The 23,256-nt window shown below is 49.3% G+C and overlaps 1 protein-coding gene across 3 annotated transcripts in view; it reads right to left on the reverse strand.

Moving 5' to 3' along the window:
* The window catches only part of BICD1 (BICD cargo adaptor 1), an 808,512-nt gene that overhangs the window by 35,192 nt on the left and 750,064 nt on the right, over positions 1-23,256 (reverse strand). The window contains exon 8 of one of the 3 annotated variants that reach the window (XM_086952776.1): positions 2,069-2,144. The exons of 1 other annotated variant lie outside the window; for it this stretch is intronic. In XM_086952776.1, coding sequence (XP_086808902.1) covers positions 2,097-2,144 — 48 coding nt within the window. In that variant the 3' untranslated portion in view covers positions 2,069-2,096. Of the gene's footprint in view, positions 1-2,068; positions 2,155-23,256 lie in introns of all 3 variants that reach the window. One more of the 3 variants, XM_086952778.1, reaches the window with a different exon arrangement.

A 23,256-nucleotide genomic window follows, 5' to 3' on the forward strand; every position in this document is an offset into this window, starting at 1 on the left:
AGTTTATAAAGTCTATGAACATGTCACTTCACACCTGCGTTCAAGGCCTACCATATTGTTTCAATCACATAAGGGCATATCATCAAGCAGGGCGTTAAAATTATCGCTGTTGTAGCGGCAGAAAACTGCTGCTAAAGAGGCGATAATGGGTTTGATAATATGCTGTGGAGAATTTCAATAGAAGTCCATGTTCACACCAGAACATAGGTTTCTATTGGAATTCACAAGGCCATATTATCAAGCCCATTATCGCTGCTTTAGCGTCAGTTTTCTGCCAATAAAACTGCGCTCATTTTTAACGCCCTTTTTGATAATATGCCCCATGATGTTTTACAATAAGGAAGCGTACACATATTTTGATTGGTATTAAGCATTAAATAGTTTCCTTGCACAATTATCAACTGAGGTCATTTCAGTTTTGATATTCTATTGCATAGATTTTCCATCACAATGATGATCTGCTCCCTACACTAAACAAAAAATGTGTTTTCATATAAGAACAAATAATTTGATTGTTAGAATTTAGAAATCGTTTATGTTATAAAAGGACATAAACACATAAATATAAATCAAGCTGGTGTCAGGCAGTTCAACAAGGGGGAAGGCAAGCAGGAGTAAATGGAAAGGTAAATGGAAAGCGAAGAAAGAGGAGGGGCAGAATAAAGGATGGAGGTGCAAGAGTATGATGAGCAGATTGTGTGGAATGGCAAGGTGCAGAGGTGAGAACTGTTAATGTAGCTACTTCCACCTGCTTCTTTGGTTGTTCATTAGATGGCAATGTACATTTTATACTGGTAGTGTTTGGTTTTTGTTTGTAGGATTAGTTTTTTTAAAGATATTAAAAGTAGAAAAAAGGTAGTAGGACTTTTCCATTGATGTGAATATGTGATTTCAGGAGGTTAAGTTCCCTAAGAGACATCAAACAATGAAATTGTTATGGGGATATCCTGTCTGTCAAAAATGGTACAATTAACTTTAAAAAACATAATTCTATTTAGAAAAAGTCATGAGTGATATCTATAAAAATAAAGTAATATAAAGAAAATGAAGATCCATTTGTATTTTTTGGAGCTGGTGTAGTTAATTAAAAGTTTACTTTGTTAATGAGGCATTAAACTCAATGGCAACAGGCTACTTTTAACATGGTGACAAGAATTATGAGCACCCAATTATATGTTTCTTAGGACCCCATTACGATGCCATGTGGACGAACGTCTGACAGTCATTGTGTCGGAAACGGGACTGCCTGACAAGTCATGCCCGCTTCCCAAATTAGGATGCAAACGTCTTCACAGCAGTCCAAAAGTGTATATTTCCTATTGCAACTTGTGCTGCGGGCAGCCGCACAAGCCGCAATAGGAAAATTAAACTTTTTAAATATCGGTGCAACGTGTGGCATGCACCACATGTGCCCCCCCCAGGCTTTACAGAGGAGGACGCAGGGACATAGGGGCCATGCTAGGGGCTTCCAACGTCTGTTTCAGACAGCCTGGCTGTCTGAAACGGGCATTTTAATCCCCATAGCGGTGTCTGAGCAGGCACCATCTCTATTTACCCCTGCAGCCATCGGTCGGACCACCAGTGTCCTAATACGTCAGTTGGATTGATGCCTCAGATGTAGAGTGGACTACCACGACGAGCTGTCAGATGGCCTCCCCCGACATTGTAATGGGGCCCTTAGTCTTCAAAAATGGCCACCTCTTAGTTGAACATGGGTTTTTAAAATAAATCTAGCAGAGATAAGATAAGATATGCTCATTTATATTAAGGCTTATGTATTGTCCAATCAATCAATGTATCATTGGAAGTGTTTGAAGTGGCATTAACTGCTGACATCTGAACACATTGTAACCTACCCCAAGACAGTATGTCACGAGCCTTCCGTTCTCCTGCAGTCTTTGTGTAGAGGTAGCTGTCATAAGGAGGTCTGGCATGCAGAAGGAGATGGGTGGGAGCTGGTGGCAGGACCATGGAGCTGGCATGTAGAAGGGGATGGGTGGGAGCTGGTGGCAGGACCAAGGAGCTAGCATGCAGGAAAGAGTAAAAAGAAGAGTCAGCTGAACATTACCTGACGGCCGGGAAGTCTGGCCACCGGGCTAGTTGTGAGAAGTGTGGCGGTACGGAGGCAGCAGGCTGCTGACAATCTACGAGAGACTGATACATTAGACATATACGGTATACAGAGAGATGACAGAGAAAGTAGTCAGTCATAAGCAGATACAACAGATCACTGGGGAAGCAGTGAGCAAAAGCTAATAAGTTCACAGAGGCTACATTAACACAGTTCATCCTTTCACAGTAGGAAGGCCCGTCAATGCTCTTCATTTGGGGAACAAACTCATACAGGTAAGTAGGTTGTATAATTCAAATACTACTTCCACTGAGCTATGGAACTCCTTCATTAGTATACAAAGGAATAGACAGGCTTGTATTTGTTGACTCAGCCAAATTCCATATAGGCCCTGGGAGAACAAATGCATATGTGTAAATTACCTACTTGGAAATAAATTGTGAAATGTGTCCACAATTTCAACGGCGGGCTCCTAGCTCTGCACCTCACACTAGTTCCATCAAATCCTGGTCCTGCGCAATACTCCCCAGCGGCAGCCATTGCGTGATGCCTCTGCGCTCCAGATCCAAAGAGATTACTACAAGTGGGGGTGCGCCAGGCAGTGAAGTCCAGTAGACTGTAAGTAGTATCAAAAAATCCTTTATTTCAAATTTTGTTATTTCATATGGATAAGCAACGCTCAGCCAACGCGTTTCATTCCCTCAATGTGGAACTTTATCAGAGATCATAGGGTCATCAAATGATATCCAAAAATGAACTGTCCCATTAAGAATGTTCCATTAAGAATTTTCTCCAGTGTATTGCTCTGGAAGCCCTTGAAGTTATAGGCATAATAAAGCCTGCATGTTGTGAACCGCCAAAAGGTTGGTCCGGTCTGACTCCAAAGTTGATTCATTGCCTGGCGCAACCCCACTTGTAGTAAATTGTGGGATGTGTCAATGAGCTATTGTTGTTCAATACATATGTGAACCTAGTTGTGTCACTTTATTACATCAAAATGAATGCATGCTCCCATTCATACTGAGTAGCTTCACATTACAAGAAACTAATTACTTATGTCTGGTCATTTTCTCATGTTAGATTTCTATACAGGGGACCGTACTGTATTGTCAGTGCATTATTGATAATTACAAATCATTCATTAGTTCACAGATAAAGGAGACAAGTTAGAAAATTGAGTTCAATTCATGTCATTTGTAAAGCGTACAGCTGCTTCCAAGGAGGCCTCCCGGCGCTAGCGGAGAACTCTGAAGGAGTGGAGGAAGAAGCTGCCCATCTAGATCCCAGCTAGACAGGTGTCAAAAAGCAGGGTTTTGAGGCTATGTCTGAAAATGGATTCCGAGAGACAGCAGCACAAGCTGAGTGGCAATGAGTTCCACAGTTTAGAGGCAAGGTAGGTAAAGGATGCACCATCTCTTCTGGCTTTGTGTTTGTGTGGAAATTGAAGCAATTTGAAATTATTAGATCTCAGGGATCTAGAATGGAGAGAAGGCCTGAATCATGACCTTTGTGAGTGGCTGCCCTGAAGCCCAAGGTAAGTGCCTTAAATTGGATTTGCTTGTTGATAGGACGCCAGTAAAACCCTACCATACGCAGAATATATTAGCAAATTAAACATAGCCAGTTTCCGTATGTGCATCACCCAAATTCTTTTTAATCCTGTAAATTGTAGAGGCAGATGCTACAAACATAACACTGGAGCTTGTCATTAAGCTACTCGTATCTTTAAGATTGTTCACTCTATGTCCTCCGGAAAGGCTCCAAACGGCATTCGATTCATCCAAATTCGAGCTAGGACTCGCCTTTCGGACTGACTCGGACACATTTCCCAATGAGATATTACAATGGCTGGAAAGCATTAGAACTGTCTGACTCGGTTCCAAAAGGCATTGTGAGTAACCAAGTCAAAGCCGAATTGTAGCGGTCTACTGAGATCGTTTCCAGCCGAGCAGTTAGGATGTCAGATTTGGACAGCCTTTCGGAATCGGTTGTTCCAAAACAAAATGGCTGTTGGTATCTGTCTTTGTGGGCCTGTAGCAGGCCCCCCCTTCACCCGGGGCCCCTGAATCTGGGCCGTGGGGGTACCCATGTGTCCCCCCTACCCATGCATGCACAGTGTGGCAGGCAACATGAGGTGCCTGCCAAAGGGTGCAAGGTTTTCCTCAACCACACCTTTTGTCAATGGGAGGCTGTGTTCTCGTTAGGAGCACAGGGTCCCATTGAAGTTAATGGAAGTCTGACTGACTCGTATCCGGAAGCATCTGGATGCATCAAATTGCTCGTTCAGACTCCCAGGATCTGTCGTTCGGAAAGCATTCTGGAACCAAATCGTTCAGAATGCTTTCCGGACGAGATCATAATTGGCCCCTTAGTCTGATATCAAAGCGTGGTCTTATACTTCATGCACAAGCACTATTTGGGGAAGTCAAAGTGAAAGGAAATGCTTCGTGCATACTGTGATTCCCCTGCTCTTTCTTTCTGATCCACTGGAATGAGGGCTCATGCTGTGGACTCGGGCTTGTTAAACAAGCATCAGCTACATGTGCTTTGCTAAAACAGAGCCCCCTTGTTCTCCCATTGCAGCTCTTGCTCCAGTCTGACTGCCATGGGTGGTTATTAGGATTTCAGGCTAGCACTGCACAATAATGAAATATTAATAACAAGTTATTGTAAGAAGGAATCAGTAAAATAACAGGCAACCCTGTCTGTTGCATCTGCTGCAACTATGGAAATGTGGCAGAGCCGAATATTTTTCTACACAATTCAAACTGAATGCCATGCACCTTAGAAAGTCTAACAGTCCTGCTGTAGGACCATTGTCTCAGAAGGAAAAATATTAATTATATTGGGATTTATGAAATGGCGACAGAAATAAGTAAGTAAGTAAGTAAAAATTCTTTACTGTGTAGTTAATAAAAACCATTACAAGAAATAGGTACACAAATAATATTGTTCACAAAGTCCTCCCACTTTTCTTATCAAGCTGGGTGGGTGTCCTGCTCAGATAAATTTTCCAGGTCAACCCCACTTGGCTATCTCTTGCTTCAAAAATAGATCAACATCTTGACTGAGGCACCAACCACTAATGTCAGTCATACCGTTGCTACCCTTTAGGTGCTCATTTCTGATCTTTGGACAAATGTGACTTCTTTTCCATTTTCCAATTCCATTAAAGGAAAACCTTTAGCATTTCTTTTCAATTGGATGTTTACCTTTTTAATACATAAAATGTCAGCACCTGGATATTCTTCAGTCTTATTTTAGTTTTATTATAATTTTCCTCTTGTTACTTAAATGTAGAATGCAATTTTAGGTTCTTTATATTCTATTTCGTTTTGATGTTTGGTTCATGTGTTAAAAACAATCCTCATATAATTTCTGTGAACTTTACTGCACATGTCAAACTACCTGAAAAGTATTTATCTTTGTGTGATCATCTTGCGGTGTGGTGAGAGATCAGCCGCAGCTCATATCAAAATTGTGGCTTCTGCTCTATCATGCACCCTCAGCTGTAGAATTGTGTGTCTGCCCAATTAAATCTATCTCAAACCTCACAGTTCAGAATAAATATCACATCATTCATGTGTTAACGCACTAGGTTGTTGGAAACTCCCTGCTGCCCTCTGCTTGAACAAATGGAGTGCTTATGGATGATTTAATTTACGTTTTACTCCACAGGACAACACAAGCTATCAACCAATCAAAATGCATTATTTCGTAGGATCTAGTGAATTTAATGAATTGTTGGTATACTAATTCATGTTTGCATTTGGTATTCAGTTACTATTTTTGAGCTGGCCTCCACAGGCATTAAACATGACATAAATACTCCTGCTCCAGCAGCTGAAAAAAACTACTGGTGATCTAAGATAATTTTCCATTCTGTCAAAATTTATCTCAAGCATTCATTAGAAAATATGTTATATTGAAAGAGACATGTAGCCCGCAAAATTTAGACAACACTCAATTACCACTGTCTGTTTTTGTTCTCAAAAGGTTACAATCTTGCCAACATATTAAATTGGCCAGCAGTTGTGTGACTCATGCTGCCATTGTTCCATTTAGAACAGGGAAATTGGGCCACTTCCACATTGCTATACAAGAAAACAACAGAGTGCTCAGAAGCATTGGGATGTGACAGGAACCACACAGGGCAAAGCATGAAAAAAGCACCTGGTGTGGCAAAGCAAGAATAACAACCCTCACATACAGAAGCATGACACAGGGCAAGCACCAGCAGGACAATAAATTACACTCATCTCTGGCTGAAGGGTAAAAAGTCTACAGGATAAGAAAGTAGTAGTCCTCATCATATGCGATCCTTTTAAGGAATATGGGCCTCATCTACTAATGTTCCAAATAAGAAATTGAAAATTGCGAATAATAACAATTCGTAATTTGCAATTTGGAACTTATTCAGCAGAAGTGGCCGCAAATTGCACAGTTACTTCTACAGAGCGCATTGGCGTTTTGAGAATTGCTGCCCACTTCAATTGGCTGTAAAGTAAATGTAAATGTACATGTATTTATATAGCGCAAATCGCCCACATCGCAGGCATGTATGCGTTTGCTTAGGGAACCCGTCCTGGTATTCCCCTGTGAGATAACCCCGACAGGGTATCCACAAGGTGAAAGCCAGGCATCCCGCCGCGAGGGGCCGTTGTCAAAGGAATGGTGGCCAGCTGGGGTCAGCAGACCACCATGTCTCTGATTGCTTTTAAGTAAAGCATTCTTATTTTATTACATGCAGTCAATTTTCGGGAAAGGGCCCAGGGACACTGTCTGCTCCTAAAAAATTTTTTTGTCCATATTGACAAAAAGAAGTAGTCCCTTGGGGATCCCTTCCTGTTTGGAAATGCCTTACCACCTCCTTTGACGAGCTTGTAGAATATATACTAAATTTCAGTCACAAAACATTAATATGTAACTTAAGAAATTGGGATTTGGAACAGATGCTCTTTACATGCCTCTTCCAAATACTGGTTCGGCTATTTACGATTCGGTAACATGTTACTGAACCACAGTTTGGGTTTTATATATTTATATATTTAAAAATGCCTATTTCACAGTCGCAAAGGCTCTAATTTGACCTTTGTGACCATAAAATTGCTTTGTATATGAGGCCCTAAATCTCCCTCAACAATTTTCGCAATGTTTAAACCCATCTCAGTGCAATCATGTTTAACTATTTTTGAGCTTTGATTTTTCATTTACACTTCATATTTAACCTTTAATTTCCTATTCAATCTGCACAAACTGTACTGATGTCACATTTTGAGACAAAGAATATATAAATACTTTCCCTACTGTGAGAAGGATAGATGAACAGAGTGAAATGGTTTGACTGAGACTGCTCCCTGTTTTTTATTTTTTTTACCTCAAACCATGTTTTACAAGCAAACTAAATGAAGCTGAGTTCCAGGCATTGCTGTACTAAGGAACATGATGACAGAATAACAGAAACAGGCATTCAAAGAGACATGCAGAAAGAGCAGTACATCAGCCAGAAAAACAGACAGGCAACCAGAGCGAGCATATCAACCTGTCAGATGAACATGTGCCACGCGACCATTTGTATTGTAAGGAGAAAAACACCCCAACCAGACAATCAGTCAGACAACCAGACAGCCAACCAACCAACCAGAGAGACAGATTGTTGATGGGCAATGAAATAACAGAGGTCACAGTCACAAAGGCAAGCAGTCTGTCAAACAGAGAGGCAGGCAGATTAACCTGCGGACATAGATGAAAGCATGTATGAAAGGATGTATTGATGAGTAGATAGCTTTGAACAATGAAAAAGGTTTTCTTTAATGTAGTAATTTGTTGAAGTTGTCCAACTGGATTTGCATTGCATTCGCATTAAAATTAACCCTGTTTACTAGGAATGTCTTGTTGTCTAATCACTTTTAACTATCTAATAGTGTGGATTCATCACAAGAGTTTACCATTCATATCTTCACAGTAAATCAGGGTATGATTTTATTAACTGCCATCTAAATTCAGCATCTGGTGATGAGTTCTTGAGTATATTATATATCTTTCTCTCTTTGCTGGTAATTATTTTTTTTTGTAAATAGTTTATTTCCAAGAAATTATTTTACAGAAATACAAAACACTAAGGGAGTCATTAGGATTTGTCCGCCCGCCACCCTATCGGGAAACGGGACCGCCCCCACCATAAAGGGGGTGGTCCCGTAGGGGCATTTAGGATGCGCCCGCCACAGTGGTAGGCGCATCCTGCATTCCTGTCATTGTGGCGGGCGGTGCACTCAGCACCGCCCGCCACAATGCCAGGAAGGCATGTTGTGCACTTCCATGCACAACATGGCAGGCACCACGAGGTGCCTGCCATGTTGTGCATGGAACTGCTGGGGGGTACCAATGGTACCCCCCATGTGCACCCTCCACCCCCCAGAGTCCCTGGGGGCCCGCAACTGACCCCTAATGTCAAACACCACATGCCTTTCCGTGGAGGTGTTGCCGCCACGGAAAGGCACGTCCCCGCCTGCATAGTAATATGGATGGTGGTGTCTAACAGACACCGCCACCATATTAAACCCTTTTCCGCCCGGTCAAAAGCAGTGGACGGTCATTCCGTCCGCCGCGGTCCCCCAGCCACAGTAATATGGTGGGGGGGGGGGGAATTGGGTGGCGGGCGGGGTCGGATCACGGGCGGATCACCACCGCCATGCGGGCGATGGCGATCCGCCCGTGATCTTAATGGGCCCTTAGATGTTATGAAATTTCTAAAACAATTTCTTTCAACTTTAACTCACCATAAAATAAATAATATAATGATTCAATGTGCCATAAATCTAGGATAATACACACATACAATTTCTTTCAGAACCAAATCAACATAAAATCAAGCAATGTATTTGTTCAATGTACTGTACATCTAGAAATATTCACACACGTAGTGTGCTGAGGGCGTTTTGATATACAGTCAACGTAACAAGTTACAGCATTAAGCAACAAAGTTTCTTTCCTGGAATTAGCGCAGTATTTTGTGCCACAGCAATTACAATATCAAAATATTTAATGGAAAATAAAGTGATTAGTGCATTCCTGAAGACAGGGTGAAGAGTTTTTCTGTCTATTCCAGAAAAAGCAAATAGTATAAGAGAACATGGACTGTACTGTTTTTTTTTTTGTTTTGTTTTTTTTTTGGTGTAAAACTTTTATTGACAGTTATCATCCATGTAACAGCAGTACATTTATACAGTAATCACAGCATGAGATAAAGAACGTCACGTACTTTTACACAGCTATTCAGCCGACAACCCTCCGGTCCGGCAGCACAGGATGAGGATGATATGGCAGACCATCAGGATGTAATTTTCGGAGCCATGGAGTTTTACTTTTAAGGTTCATTTTTGTTTTGTTCCTTTTATGAAAATTAGAAACTAAACCAAACGTAGTGGCTCAATTGTAATGAATAGACATAAAGCAATATAGAAAAAGAGTTGCTAGTAGAACATGCCGACCCCCAACCCCAGGCCATCCCCCTTAACCCCCCGGCACAGCGTGAGCCAAATACCCAATGACAAGAGTACATTTCTAATCCCACCCCGCAGCAACCCACAGGTCAATCAACCATTTCCTCCTCATCATCTGAGTTCTCGTCTTCGTCCTCCTGCAGCGGGTCACACAGGTCCCCTCTGTACCTATTCCAAGCCTCCCATACCCTATTCCATTTCTTTGGGTTCGCTCTGAGTTTATATACAGTTCTTTCAGTCAACATCAATTTGTCCATGTTCTTACACCATAGCGCCAAAGTAGGTAACTCCGCCACCCCCCATCTCTGCGCCACATCACGCTTTGCCACCATTGTGCCAATTGTAACCCATTGCTGTTGTCGGAGGTTAAGATCAGTGCCCTCCCATATATTTAGGAGACAAAGGCGTGGCTCGGGTGTGAGGGAGGTATCAAGGGCCTGTGAGATTGTGCGCAGGACCTGCTGCCAATATCTGGCGATGAGAGGGCAACCCCACAGTGTGTGTAATAATGTGCCATCCTCCCCACATCCCCTGAGACAGCGAGGGGAGTCAGCCCTGTGCATTTTGTGTAAGGTGGTCCTTGTATAATACGTTCTGTGCAATATTTTTAACTGTATGAGCCTGAACCTGGCCGATACCCCAGCCTCTCTCGGAGACGCCATAGCAGCGTTCCAATCCGTCTCATCCATAGTACCCAACTCATCCTCCCACTTTTCTCGCAGTTTCTGTAGGGGATCTGGGAGATTATTTAGCAGTTTGCGGTATGTGAGCGAGGTGGCCCGTGATTGCATAAAATCCGTAAGAAGCCGGTGTTAGAAATGGGACCCTGGCTGGCCAAGACTCGCGTCGAGGTCAGTCAGGGATCACCATTCCCAAGGTCAGAGCAAGGGAGTTACACGCCAAGATAACCCCTACTCGCCCTCTAGGTAACGTGGCGCGAGCAGCAAGGCTAAACTTGGAGGCGATATGAGTTAAGTATTTGCGCACGCACCCCAGCAACAACACCCAAGGCCCACCACAAAGGAAACTCCACACAAGGTTATATAAAAAATAGCCTTTGTATTACAATAAACACATTAGATAAACACACACTTTACAATGTGCCATGGGCACGGGCAGAATTTACAGGGGATATTTACAAGACAGGGCCACCTGGACCACTGTCAGGAATCAGCACTTTCAGAAGTAACACTTTAAAAAATAGCACTTTTAGAATGTAAAATCACTGTAGCACAAAAATAACATACAACCAGTAATCACTGGTAACCAGGACCTCACTAGCACCACCTGTACTAGGGAGAAAACAACCACCTAAGTATCACTATACCTGTAGGGGTGTAAGAACATAACACATGATGCAATGCATAACATTCATTCAGAGGTGTAAGGAGGAAAACACATGATGCATCAACAATACATTCAGAGGTGTAGAACAAGGCACATGACGTATAAAAACACATTCAGAGGTGCAGGGCAACACAATAGCGCATAACTCACACTAGTCACCACCTGTGACTGTCCCTAGGCCCTCTGGCCTTGTTGGGGCTCAGGACGCCCTGTGTCCAAAGTCAGGGTCCTAAACGGAGCAGTTGCCCACAAAGTGCTGGGCAACTGTGCAGACAATACTGTGGCCAACGTGGGAGCCTCTCTGGGCTCAAGCACACAAATTGCCCCCTGAGCCTCTCAGGGGTTCTAACACAGCAATGGGGGCTAGGAGCCTCTCTGGGCTCTGAATTAGCAATGGGGGCACTCAGGAACCTCTCAGGGCTTGTAAATAAAGGTGCCCCTTCGAGCCTCCGTGGTTCTGCCAAAAAGATGCAGCCTCACTGGGCTGTTGGGCTCCCTCCCGGCAGACCCGGGAACACTGGGGGTGCCTCGAGCCTCTCACTAGGCTCCGAACACCAAATGGGGGCGGGGAGCCTCTCAGGGCTCGAATAAACAAATGGCACTTCGAGCCTCTCAGGGCTCTCAATACAAAAATGCCCTCAAGAGCCTCTCGTGGCTCGAGACCAGGTAATGCCCCTGAGCCTCGCAGGCTCTGAACACCGGAGGGGGGGGGGGGCGCGGGCACCGACAATGTGCCCCGACAAGGTAGAGCCTCACTGGCTCTAAACAAATGCCCCCTGAAGCGTTGGAGCGGCCCTCTGCCAACTGGGGCCGCTCGGCGTACAAATAGGAACTGCCCCCAGAGTCACGGAGCCCCCACCAGCCCTCCTTCACTTACCGGGCGGTTCGTGGAGGACTCCGGTCCTTTCTCCTGGGCGGCGGCAGTCGGAGGAGAGCTCCCGCTCCTCGGGGCTCTATGCACACTTCTCCCCTCTCTCCTGGGCTCTCCCTCGCTTTGGGAGCCCAGGGGGGGGGGAAAGGACAGACGCCGGCTTCTTCTCCTGCAGGAGCGCGGGGTGGCCTCCCGTCAGCTTCCTGTTGTCCCGCCACAGCTTGCCTGACTTCCGGGTCGCGGCTGCAGGACCCAATCGCAGCGCGGCCCGGGGGATACGAGGCGGGCACTTCCGGGTCGCACTAGGCAGCGGCCTGGCAACGGTACAAACCCTCCTGGGCTGCGGCGGTGATTCTCCCAGGCACGAAGTCGAGGTGGGCACTCGATCCTGGGCAAAAACAGCGGCAATGTCCCGGGCAGGGTGGGCACCTGCCAGGGGACAAATAAAATCGGCAATAAGCGGCAGATGAGCGGGGTGAGCTCCCGCGCCGCAAATGGGCAAACCAGGGGGATCCCCACGCCGGGGAATCCCTCGAGGCTGCAATAAACAGCCAAATGCCGGGTGGGCACCGGCAGAGAGATACAGCGCTCCCAAGCGCTGTCAGCCAAATAAAAGCGCTTCCAGGCGCTAGGGCAGGAAATGCAGCACTTCCAAGCGCTAGGAGGCAATCCCAGCGCTAGAGGACAGCACAAGTCCAGAGAAAGTACTTCAGCAAGGCAGGGGGGGCAAGGCTGGGCCCAGAGCCAGCTCACTGGGTCTCCAGGCAGGGAGACAGTCCAAGTGGCGGTCCTCTGGCCCAGCAAAAGCAGCAGCAGCCCCCCTCTGGATCCTGGAAGAGAACAACTTCTGTGGGGACACAGCCCCATTTTTATACAGTACATTCCTTTGTCTGAAGGTGCAGGGTGGGGGCGGAACCAGTCGCAGCTGGTTCTTGAGTACCCTTGATGGCCCAACCACCCCTTTCTTTCACTGGCAGGGCTAGGGACATCAGTCACACCACAGGGGGGCGGAGCCAGCATTGTCTGGGGAAAACCCAGCCTCATTCAGGCCACAGGTACACTCCTCCCCAGCCATCAGCATGCTAATCTCCCACTCACCACCGGGCAGACCCATCCAGCCTTCCTGGAGCCAGGCTCACCAGCCTGCTCCAGCCAATCACACACCAGACACATTTTATATTAATATGCCAACTCCTAGAAGTGGCACTTCTACATATGACACACTCATGCAACACACACCATTGCGAAGCATTCATTCCCACGAGTTCGCACATATCAGATTCGAACCTGTACACCCCACGCATCAGGAACTACCAGGGACACATACATTCCCCATGCATTCCTATGGGAGGGCAGGCCTATCTCATCACATGCACTCAGAGTGCGCACGCACTTTCCACGGGGACACAGTGAAAGTGCGCAGAACCCAAAAATCACCATCACCAGGTCACCATTACAAGCAAAAAGTCTAAGGGTGAACCTGCCATAAGGGCCAAGTCCAACACAACCCCCTTCCAGCCAAAACGCAGGGTAGAACAATCACCACCGTGATGGACTTCCCTGCTTGGGGCGATAGAACACGGACGCGGGCCCGCAACTGCAGGGACACCCTCCTGTTCTACGCCACGGTGAACCCATGGGATTCCTTCTCAACACACTGTCTGGACCAACTGGGCTACCCCACTGGTACTCCCGAGCTGTCCGCGGCCAGGACCAGGCCCTGGGCCACCCAGGTGCCACCGGTCCTTGCCTATTCACAGAGTGGGGGGTAGTAACCCCTGGTACATAGTAGCCATTCTCCACTCTTCCTGCCTGCAAGACAGGACTAGACTGCCACTGGTTCTCCAGCCTAGGGTCTACAACCTCAGGCGGACCAGGAGTCTCGGGGAAGGCTTTCCTCCCCCTACCTCTTCTAGGGTTCCTCCTCCTCCTGCGAGGGGTACCCTTACAACGCCACTCCAACACAGGGTTTAACCCCTCATGTTGCACCGGGGTCAGAGGTGGGCTCTCCCACCCTCTGCACCCCCTTCCAGAGGTCTGCCCTCTCCCAACTGGAGAAGTTCCTCTGGAAGAAGAACCGGTCAGGACACTGGTTACAGTCGTCCTACCCTTCAGGTCAGGCTGATCCTGAACCTGGCCTTCCAACCTCTGGTCTAAAACCTTCGGTGGAACAATTGCCTGGCACTCCAGGACTTCTGGGGATTCACACACCATCCCCCTGAGGCTAACAAATGACACATATGTTGTGTGACTGTCTGCCTGGCGCAGATCTCCCGCCTCCTGTCCACCTGACAGTGCGCAAAGATCCCCCAGCACAGAAGTGGTGTCACCATGGTCACTACACGGGATCCTAGCCCAACTGGGTAGTCCCTGACCCACTGCTTCTTCCACTGGGGAACTCCCCCAATCACTCCTCACGCTGGACTCCTGTACCCTCCCTACCGGAGCGGTACTGCCAGACTCTAGAACCACAGGAGCTCTGGTTACAGACGCTCCAGGTCCTCTACTCACTAGGAGATCTTCCTCAAATGGACTAACAGGACAGCCTAGGTCCCCAACCTGGTGTTCCCTACAGAAACCATCCAAGTCCTGAGGCAGGGCTTCGGGCGTCTGGGGAACCTCGGTCTCCCCCTCACTCCTGCTCCACTGAGCCAGGCAGTGAGCCCCTACACTCTCCTCGCTATCCTGGGACCTAGCTGGGCTACACTGAGCCTCCTCCACCACGCTGGGCTGGAGGATACCTGAACCACTACTTTTGGAGTCACTCACCAATGACTCTAGAGAACCTCTAGCACTCTCCCAGCGGTCTGCCTCCTCTGCAAGCTCGTATGGTTCAGACAATCCACACCCTACTAGGTGTTGGCGCAATCCTGGATAAACAACACTGAGCAACTGCTCTCTGAGAAACATATCAAACAATATGCCCCAATCACATTTCGTGGGCTCCCGTACCCAATCACACAGGGCTCCACAACAGTCATCCACAAAATCTTCCCAAGACTGATGAGACGGTTTCCTAAGGTTCCTAAACCTCAACCTATTCTCCTCCTCTGGGGAAACAGGAACCATACTCGGGGAACTGGGAGTGGGATTTCCTCCACTGAAATCTATGTAGCTGCCACCACTGGACTCAACCCTCCCTGGAGAATCCAGACAAGCAACACTGCGCGCAGGGGATAGTCTACCCTCCAGAGCTACTTTGCCTCTGGTGGAGGCCCTCTCAGCCTCCTCTATCCTTTCCTGCGCTAAGACCCTCTCAGTCTCTAGCTGTTGCTTCTTAACCTCCAGCTGCGCCATAGCCTGGGCATGCTCTAACCTGAGCTTCTCTAAGGCCAGCTGGTGTTCCCTTTCTCTCCTCCTATCTTCCAGCTCCTCTGGGGACAGGGAAAGGGATGAGGCGCTGCCTCCTACGCTGGACCCAGCAAGGGACTCCCTATCTATGGGGTCCTCACTATCTGCTGGCGTCCCTGTGCTATCATTTTCTTCCTCCTCTTCTGAATCTTCAGGGCTCCCCACAGACCCACCACCCTCCTGGTGTGAGGCCCGGGCCCTTTCCTCACTGCGCTCAAGATCCCATTGATCCTCTTGCCATTTGACCATGCATCTCCTAAGTGCATACCAGCCTGACTGATCCGCCCCTATGCCTCTCTCTTCACAGAACTTTCTCAGCTCCCACACACCGTATGTGGCTAGATCATTGAAATCAAAAACAAGCTCCATTCTGGCAGACGTTCTGGTGAAAAGATTACACAGGGAACCTAGGGGTCTGAGCTAACACAGGAGTACACAATTCACAAAGGTTCAGCAAGTTCCCTCTCCCAGAGAACTCACACTCACTTGCCTAGTGCCACACACCATTCATTCACACACAACCCCCCCCTCGGACTGGTAAGGCAGTTTCTACCACCCCTGATACCTCAACCTGACCACACGTGACACAGGTACCAAACTCTGGGAGCGGGGCAGGGGAACAAATGTACTGGACACAATTAAACAATGATACCTTCAGGAGAAGAAAATAATGGAACTTCAAAAACAATAATCCCCTAAAATGTGGTCATCTAAAATGCAGAGTTTTGTAGTGTGGCCCGTTGCCACTGTGGTACATCGCAAACACAAATCCTTATCCTCACCGCTGCGTCCAATGTTAGAAATGGGACCCTGGCTGGCCAAGACTCGCGTCGAGGTCAGTCAGGGATCACCATTCCCAAGGTCAGAGCAAGGGAGTTAAACGCCAAGATAACCCCTACTCGCCCTCTAGGTAACGTGGCGCGAGCAGCAAGGCTAAACTTGGAGGCGATATGAGTTAAGTATTTGCGCACGCACCCCAGCAACAACACCCAAGGCCCACCACAAAGGAAACTCCACACAAGGTTATATAAAAAATAGCCTTTGTATTACAATAAACACATTAGATAAACACACACTTTACAATGTGCCAGGGGCACGGGCAGAATTTACAGGGGATATTTACAAGACAGGGCCACCTGGACCACTGTCAGGAATCAGCACTTTCAGAAGTAACACTTTAAAAAATAGCACTTTTAGAATGTAAAATCACTGTAGCACAAAAATAACATACAACCAGTAATCACTGGTAACCAGGACCTCACTAGCACCACCTGTACTAGGGAGAAAACAACCACCTAAGTATCACTATACCTGTAGGGGTGTAAGAACATAACACATGATGCAATGCATAACATTCATTCAGAGGTGTAAGGAGGAAAACACATGATGCATCAACAATACATTCAGAGGTGTAGAACAAGGCACATGACGTATAAAAACACATTCAGAGGTGCAGGGCAACACAATAGCGCATAACTCACACTAGTCACCACCTGTGACTGTCCCTAGGCCCTCTGGCCTTGTTGGGGCTCAGGACGCCCTGTGTCCAAAGTCAGGGTCCTAAACGGAGCAGTTGCCCACAAAGTGCTGGGCAACTGTGCAGACAATACTGTGGCCAACGTGGGAGCCTCTCTGGGCTCAAGCACACAAATTGCCCCCTGAGCCTCTCAGGGGTTCTAACACAGCAATGGGGGCTAGGAGCCTCTCTGGGCTCTGAATTAGCAATGGGGGCACTCAGGAACCTCTCAGGGCTTGTAAATAAAGGTGCCCCTTCGAGCCTCCGTGGTTCTGCCAAAAAGATGCAGCTTCACTGGGCTGTTGGGCTCCCTCCCGGGGGACCCGGGAACACTGGGGGTGCCTCGAGCCTCTCACTAGGCTCCGAACACCAAATGGGGGCGGGGAGCCTCTCAGGGCTCGAATAAACAAATGGCACTTCGAGCCTCTCAGGGCTCTCAATACAAAAATGCCCTCAAGAGCCTCTCGTGGCTCGAGACCAGGTAATGCCCCTGAGCCTCGCAGGCTCTGAACACCGGAGGGGGGGGGGGGCGCGGGCACCGACAATGTGCCCCGACAAGGTAGAGCCTCACTGGCTCTAAACAAATGCCCCCTGAAGCGTTGGAGCGGCCCTCTGCCAACTGGGGCCGCTCGGCGTACAAATAGGAACTGCCCCCAGAGTCACGGAGCCCCCACCAGCCCTCCTTCACTTACCGGGCGGTTCGTGGAGGACTCCGGTCCTTTCTCCTGGGCGGCGGCAGTCGGAGGAGAGCTCCCGCTCCTCGGGGCTCTATGCACACTTCTCCCCTCTCTCCTGGGCTCTCCCTCGCTTTGGGAGCCCAGGGGGGGGGAAAGGACAGACGCCGGCTTCTTCTCCTGCAGGAGCGCGGGGTGGCCTCCCGTCAGCTTCCTGTTGTCCCGCCACAGCTTGCCTGACTTCCGGGTCGCGGCTGCAGGACCCAATCGCAGCGCGGCCCGGGGGATACGAGGCGGGCACTTCCGGGTCGCACTAGGCAGCGGCCCGGCAACGGTACAAACCCTCCTGGGCTGCGGCGGTGATTCTCCCAGGCACGAAGTCGAGGTGGGCACTCGATCCTGGGCAAAAACAGCGGCAATGTCCCGGGCAGGGTGGGCACCTGCCAGGGGACAAATAAAATCGGCAATAAGCGGCAGATGAGCGGGGTGAGCTCCCGCGCCGCAAATGGGCAAACCAGGGGGATCCCCACGCCGGGGAATCCCTCGAGGCTGCAATAAACAGCCAAATGCCGGGTGGGCACCGGCAGAGAGATACAGCGCTCCCAAGCGCTGTCAGCCAAATAAAAGCGCTTCCAGGCGCTAGGGCAGGAAATGCAGCACTTCCAAGCGCTAGGAGGCAATCCCAGCGCTAGAGGACAGCACAAGTCCAGAGAAAGTACTTCAGCAAGGCAGGGGGGGCAAGGCTGGGCCCAGAGCCAGCTCACTGGGTCTCCAGGCAGGGAGACAGTCCAAGTGGCGGTCCTCTGGCCCAGCAAAAGCAGCAGCAGCCCCCCTCAGGATCCTGGAAGAGAACAACTTCTGTGGGGACACAGCCCCATTTTTATACAGTACATTCCTTTGTCTGAAGGTGCAGGGTGGGGGCGGAACCAGTCGCAGCTGGTTCTTGAGTACCCTTGATGGCCCAACCACCCCTTTCTTTCACTGGCAGGGCTAGGGACATCAGTCACACCACAGGGGGGCGGAGCCAGCATTGTCTGGGGAAAACCCAGCCTCATTCAGGCCACAGGTACACTCCTCCCCAGCCATCAGCATGCTAATCTCCCACTCACCACCGGGCAGACCCATCCAGCCTTCCTGGAGCCAGGCTCACCAGCCTGCTCCAGCCAATCACACACCAGACACATTTTATATTAATATGCCAACTCCTAGAAGTGGCACTTCTACATATGACACACTCATGCAACACACACCATTGCGAAGCATTCATTCCCACGAGTTCGCACATATCAGATTCAAACCTGTACACCCCACGCATCAGGAACTACCAGGGACACATACATTCCCCATGCATTCCTATGGGAGGGCAGGCCTATCTCATCACATGCACTCAGAGTGCGCACGCACTTTCCACGGGGACACAGTGAAAGTGCGCAGAACCCAAAAATCACCATCACCAGGTCACCATTACAAGCAAAAAGTCTAAGGGTGAACCTGCCATAAGGGCCAAGTCCAACAGCCGGTCTTCCAGGGGTGAGGACTCTGGGACTGTAGTTCCTGGTTCCAACACCGCCAGGAGAGCGTGCCTGATTTGGATATATCTGTATGTTTCTGTGGGGCCCAGGGCATATTGCTGTTGAAGTTGCTCGAACGGAATCACCCCTGTGGACGACCAGAGATCTCCCACCGTAGAGATGCCTATATTATCCCACTGGGTGAACCCTTTACTGGTCCTGAGGCGGCCCAGTTTCCTGGCATCCCAAAGCGGGGTAAGCTTCGTGATGATTCCCTTCCACTGTAGCCTGGTGAGCGCCCTATACCATAAGGTGACTGTGTGTTTAGTAGGGCCAATCAGGTCCTTGAGGAGACATGGGTTATAGAGGGGGGCCAAGAGACTTTGTGTTCCCAGCTGGGCCCTGTCCGCCAGATATGCCGGGTCATTGTGCGATGCATGGATCCACTGGTTGATTACCTTGAGTTGGGATGCCCAGTAGTATAGCTGCATATTCGGTAGTGCTATCCCACCATCGTACCAGCCGCGGTTAAGTTTGAGGTGAGCTATTCTCGGAGGACGCTCACCCCATAGCAGGGTGGTGACAACTGCGGTGATTCTCTGAAAGTAGGAGGGCGGGATTACATCTGGAGTATTTTCAAAGATGTACAGGAGGCGCGGGAGCGCCATCATTTTAAACAGGGCAGCGCGGCCTAGGAGTGTGAGCGGCAGGGACGACCAGTGTCTCACGTCTGCCTTCAGACGGAGGAGGGGGGGTGCCAAGTTCCGGTCGTTGAATACGGCCGTATCGCTGGTGACATGGATGCCCAAATATTTGAAGGAGACATCGGTCAACATCAAGGGACAGTGTTCAGGGAGGACTGGCCAGGAGCCCTTCAGAACATAAAGGACCGATTTTGTCCAATTGATTGTGTAGCCAGAGGCCGCACCGTGTTTGTCGCAGAGTGCCAATAGAATCGGAACACTCGATTCGGGGGCTGACACGTAGACCAACATATCATCAGCATACAATGAGACTCTATCTTCCCAGGTCTCCGTCCAACTGATGCCCTTCAATAGTGTTGTCTTTCTGAGAACAATCGCGAGAGGTTCAAGGACCAATGCGAACAATAACGGGGATAGGGGGCAGCCCTGGCGAGTCCCACGCGCTAAAGAGATCGCTCGTGAGATATGGCCATTGGCCGCCACGTGGGCGACTGGGCCTGTGTAGAGTAGTCGGACCCATGATATAAACTTCGGTCCGAAGCCCATCCGATGCAGAACTGCGAACAGGTATTGCCACTCTACCATGTCAAAAGCCATCCTGGCGTCCAGCGACAAGATGGCCGCCGGTTCCTTCAGGGAATGTGCTCGTGCCAGCGCGCCGTGCACTCTACGGAGATTTAACGCTGTACTCCTGTGCGGCATAAAGCCGGACTGGTCTGGGTGGATCAGCTGGGAGAGGTGTGGAGTCAGTCTATTAGCAATCACCTTCGCTAGGATCTTCGCCTCTGCATTGATGAGCGAGATCGGGCGATAGGATGTGCAGCACTCTGGAGGTTTATCAGGTTTTGGGATAGCTACTATCGTCGCCAAGCGCTGGTCTAAAGGCAGCGTCCCGGTCTCACGGCAGTTCTCAAACATGGCCAACAATGGTGGGCCCAATGTGTCTGACATCGTTTGGAACCATTCGATTGGTATCCCATTGGGGCCCAGTGCTCTGCCTGTGTGCAGTGCACTTATCGCCATACGGAGTTCCTCCACCGTAAGGTCCGCTTCCAACTCGGTCTGCGCCTCCGGTGTTAATACCTCTACTTCTACCTCTTGGAGTGCCAGTTCCGCCTTTTCTGCCGTGACCACCACCTCTGGGGTGTATACCCTTTGGAAATGGTCTGCTAGGAGGTCGACGATTTTAGGAGGGTGCGTGTGATACGTCCCTACTTGGTCCCGTAACTGCAGAATGTGCCTACCTCCGTCCCGTTTTTTGTCCAGCCAAGCCAGCAATTTGTTGGTTTTGTCGCCCACATCATGAACTCTGCATGCTGTCGACTCTATACGTTCTAATACCCGTCGACGGAGAAGGTCGTCATGTTTTTGCTGGCAGAGAGTCAGCGCGTGTCGTGTGGCTTCTGACGGTGTGGTCATATGAGTCACATTAGCCTGCTCCAACTGCAGTTCCAGTTCTACCAGTTCTTGTTTTTGTTTACGTTTATGATCGGCTATGGTCGCAATGGCCTGGCCCCTAAGTACTGTCTTGTATGCTTCCCAGAGAATCGCCGGTGAGGACACCGATCCGGAGTTCTCCTGGAAATAATGCTTAGTGGCGGTTTTGAGGGATTTTCGGATCGGAGGAATTTTAAGATAACCAGGGTAGATGGGATAGAGACGTTTGCGAGCCGTGGCCGAGCAGGACAGTGTAGCGATCAAGGGAGAATGGTCTGATATACCCCGTGGCGCAATCTGTACCTTGTCAAAAGTGAGTTTGCCACCCCCCAGTGTGAGAAAATAGTCAATGCGAGACAGGCAATCATGGGTGGATGAGTAGTATGAATAGTGGCGATCAGTAGGGTGAAGCTGTCTCCAAATGTCTACCAGACCCTGTGCCTCCAAGAAGTCCCTGAATTTCGTTGGGCCAGTGGGGAGGGAGCGAGCCGGAAACCTGTCCATGTCAGTGTTAGCCAATGCATTGAAGTCTCCGCCCACCAACAGGTCCCCTTCCGGGAGTTCCAAAAGAAATTTACCCAGGTCCGGAAGTGCCGATGAATGTAGTGCTGGTGGGATGTACGCAGACACCACGTTAATGGGCACGCCCTCCCATTGCCCACACACCGCCGCAAAGCGGCCATGCTTGTCCGCTTTCGTGGAGTGATGTATGAAGCGTGACGTTCTCTTCACCCAGACACCCGTCCCCCGGGACCCCGAAGTGAAGTCTGAATGCATTACCATGCGATATCCTCTCCTATCCAGGGCTTTGGTGGCTACCCCCACTAAGTGCGTTTCCTGGAGGAGGGCGATATCACAATTCAGTCTCTTAATACATTGTAGGACCAGCCCTCTCTTCACTTTATCTCCTAACCCCCGAACATTCCATGACATTACCTGTAGCGGTGGTACAGCCCCTACCCCAGTGTCATGCGTTACTACAGTAGGCTGTGAGAGGTCCGCCATTTTGTGATCGAGCGTGCAATTGGGTGTCCTAGAGGGTAGGACGGAGCCATATCAAGTAAAGAATTCCCCATCCCTGTGCAACTAAGCATGTGTTTGCTCCATTTCAGAGTTCGAGGATCAGAGGCGACATACCCGGTGTCAGGAATACGGTCATAAGTGACTACTAGCATTTTCAAAATGAGGAATAGAGCCAAACAATTCAAACTAACAAACCAACATAACCCCCCCGTTCCCAACATCCCCACCCACCCTGCTTCCCTGCTACACGGACTCCAAACTGCCCGCCACCCCAATTTAGCAGAGTGCTTAAACCCACCCCAAAGAAAACACACAGTTACTTGCTCGTTGGGGGTGAGGAGCACTCCGGAATTAGCGACCCCTCGTACCCTCCACGGAGGCCCTCGGCCCAGTGTCCTTGGCGGTTCCAGCCGCAGTCCCAAACATCAATGTCACGTACATGTGTTCAAGGGTCCACCTCCAGATTTAGGTTAGCCTCGTCTCGTACCGGTGAGCTTCTGCCACTATTCGTACCTTCGTCTCCGGCAGCGTTGCGGTCAGATTGAGGCGAGCCATTCTTAGTCCGTCCAGGGCGGCGAGAGTGAGAGGTAGGACGCCAGCCGTCCAGCCAGTCTCGTGCAGTGCCAGGGTCGTCAAAAAACCAGGTCCTGTTCTCCGCCACCACCCGAAGCCTGGCTGGGAAGATCATGGAGTAAGGGAGTTCACGTTTCCTAAGTTCCTTTTTAACATCCAAGAATGTTTTTCGCCGCCTGGCCACCTCCGCCGTGTAGTCCGGGAAAAAGGCCACCGTTGAGTTGAGGATTTTCACCGGTGGCGAGACACGTGCCGCCTGGAGGATGACGTCCCGGTCGCGGTAGTTAAACAGTCTTGCTAGGATTGGCCTAGGCGCGGCCCCTGGTTTCGGTTGACCTCCCGGGACCCTGTGGGCTCGCTCCACGGAAAAGAAGGCCGACAGGCCTTTAGGTTGAAGATGAGTTTTGATGAGATCCTCCACGTATAAATCCGTAGCCCTCACACCTTCAGTCTCTGGAACGCCAAGAATGCGCACATTGTTCCGCCTGGAACGGCCCTCCTGATCGTCGAGTTTGTCTTTAAGGAGCTTGTTTTCCGCCATGACCGCTTCCATGGCCGTCTGCAGTTCCGAAACATCCTCCACCAGCGATTTCGTGACAAGCTCTAAAGAGCCTACTTTCTCGGCCATCTTGTGAAAGTCCGCTCGGATAAGGGTGATTTCGGTCGAGATAGAGCC

This window comes from Lissotriton vulgaris, chromosome 1_2 (genome assembly GCF_964263255.1).
Source record: "Lissotriton vulgaris chromosome 1_2, aLisVul1.2, whole genome shotgun sequence".
NCBI classification, from domain to species: Eukaryota; Metazoa; Chordata; class Amphibia; order Caudata; family Salamandridae; genus Lissotriton; species Lissotriton vulgaris.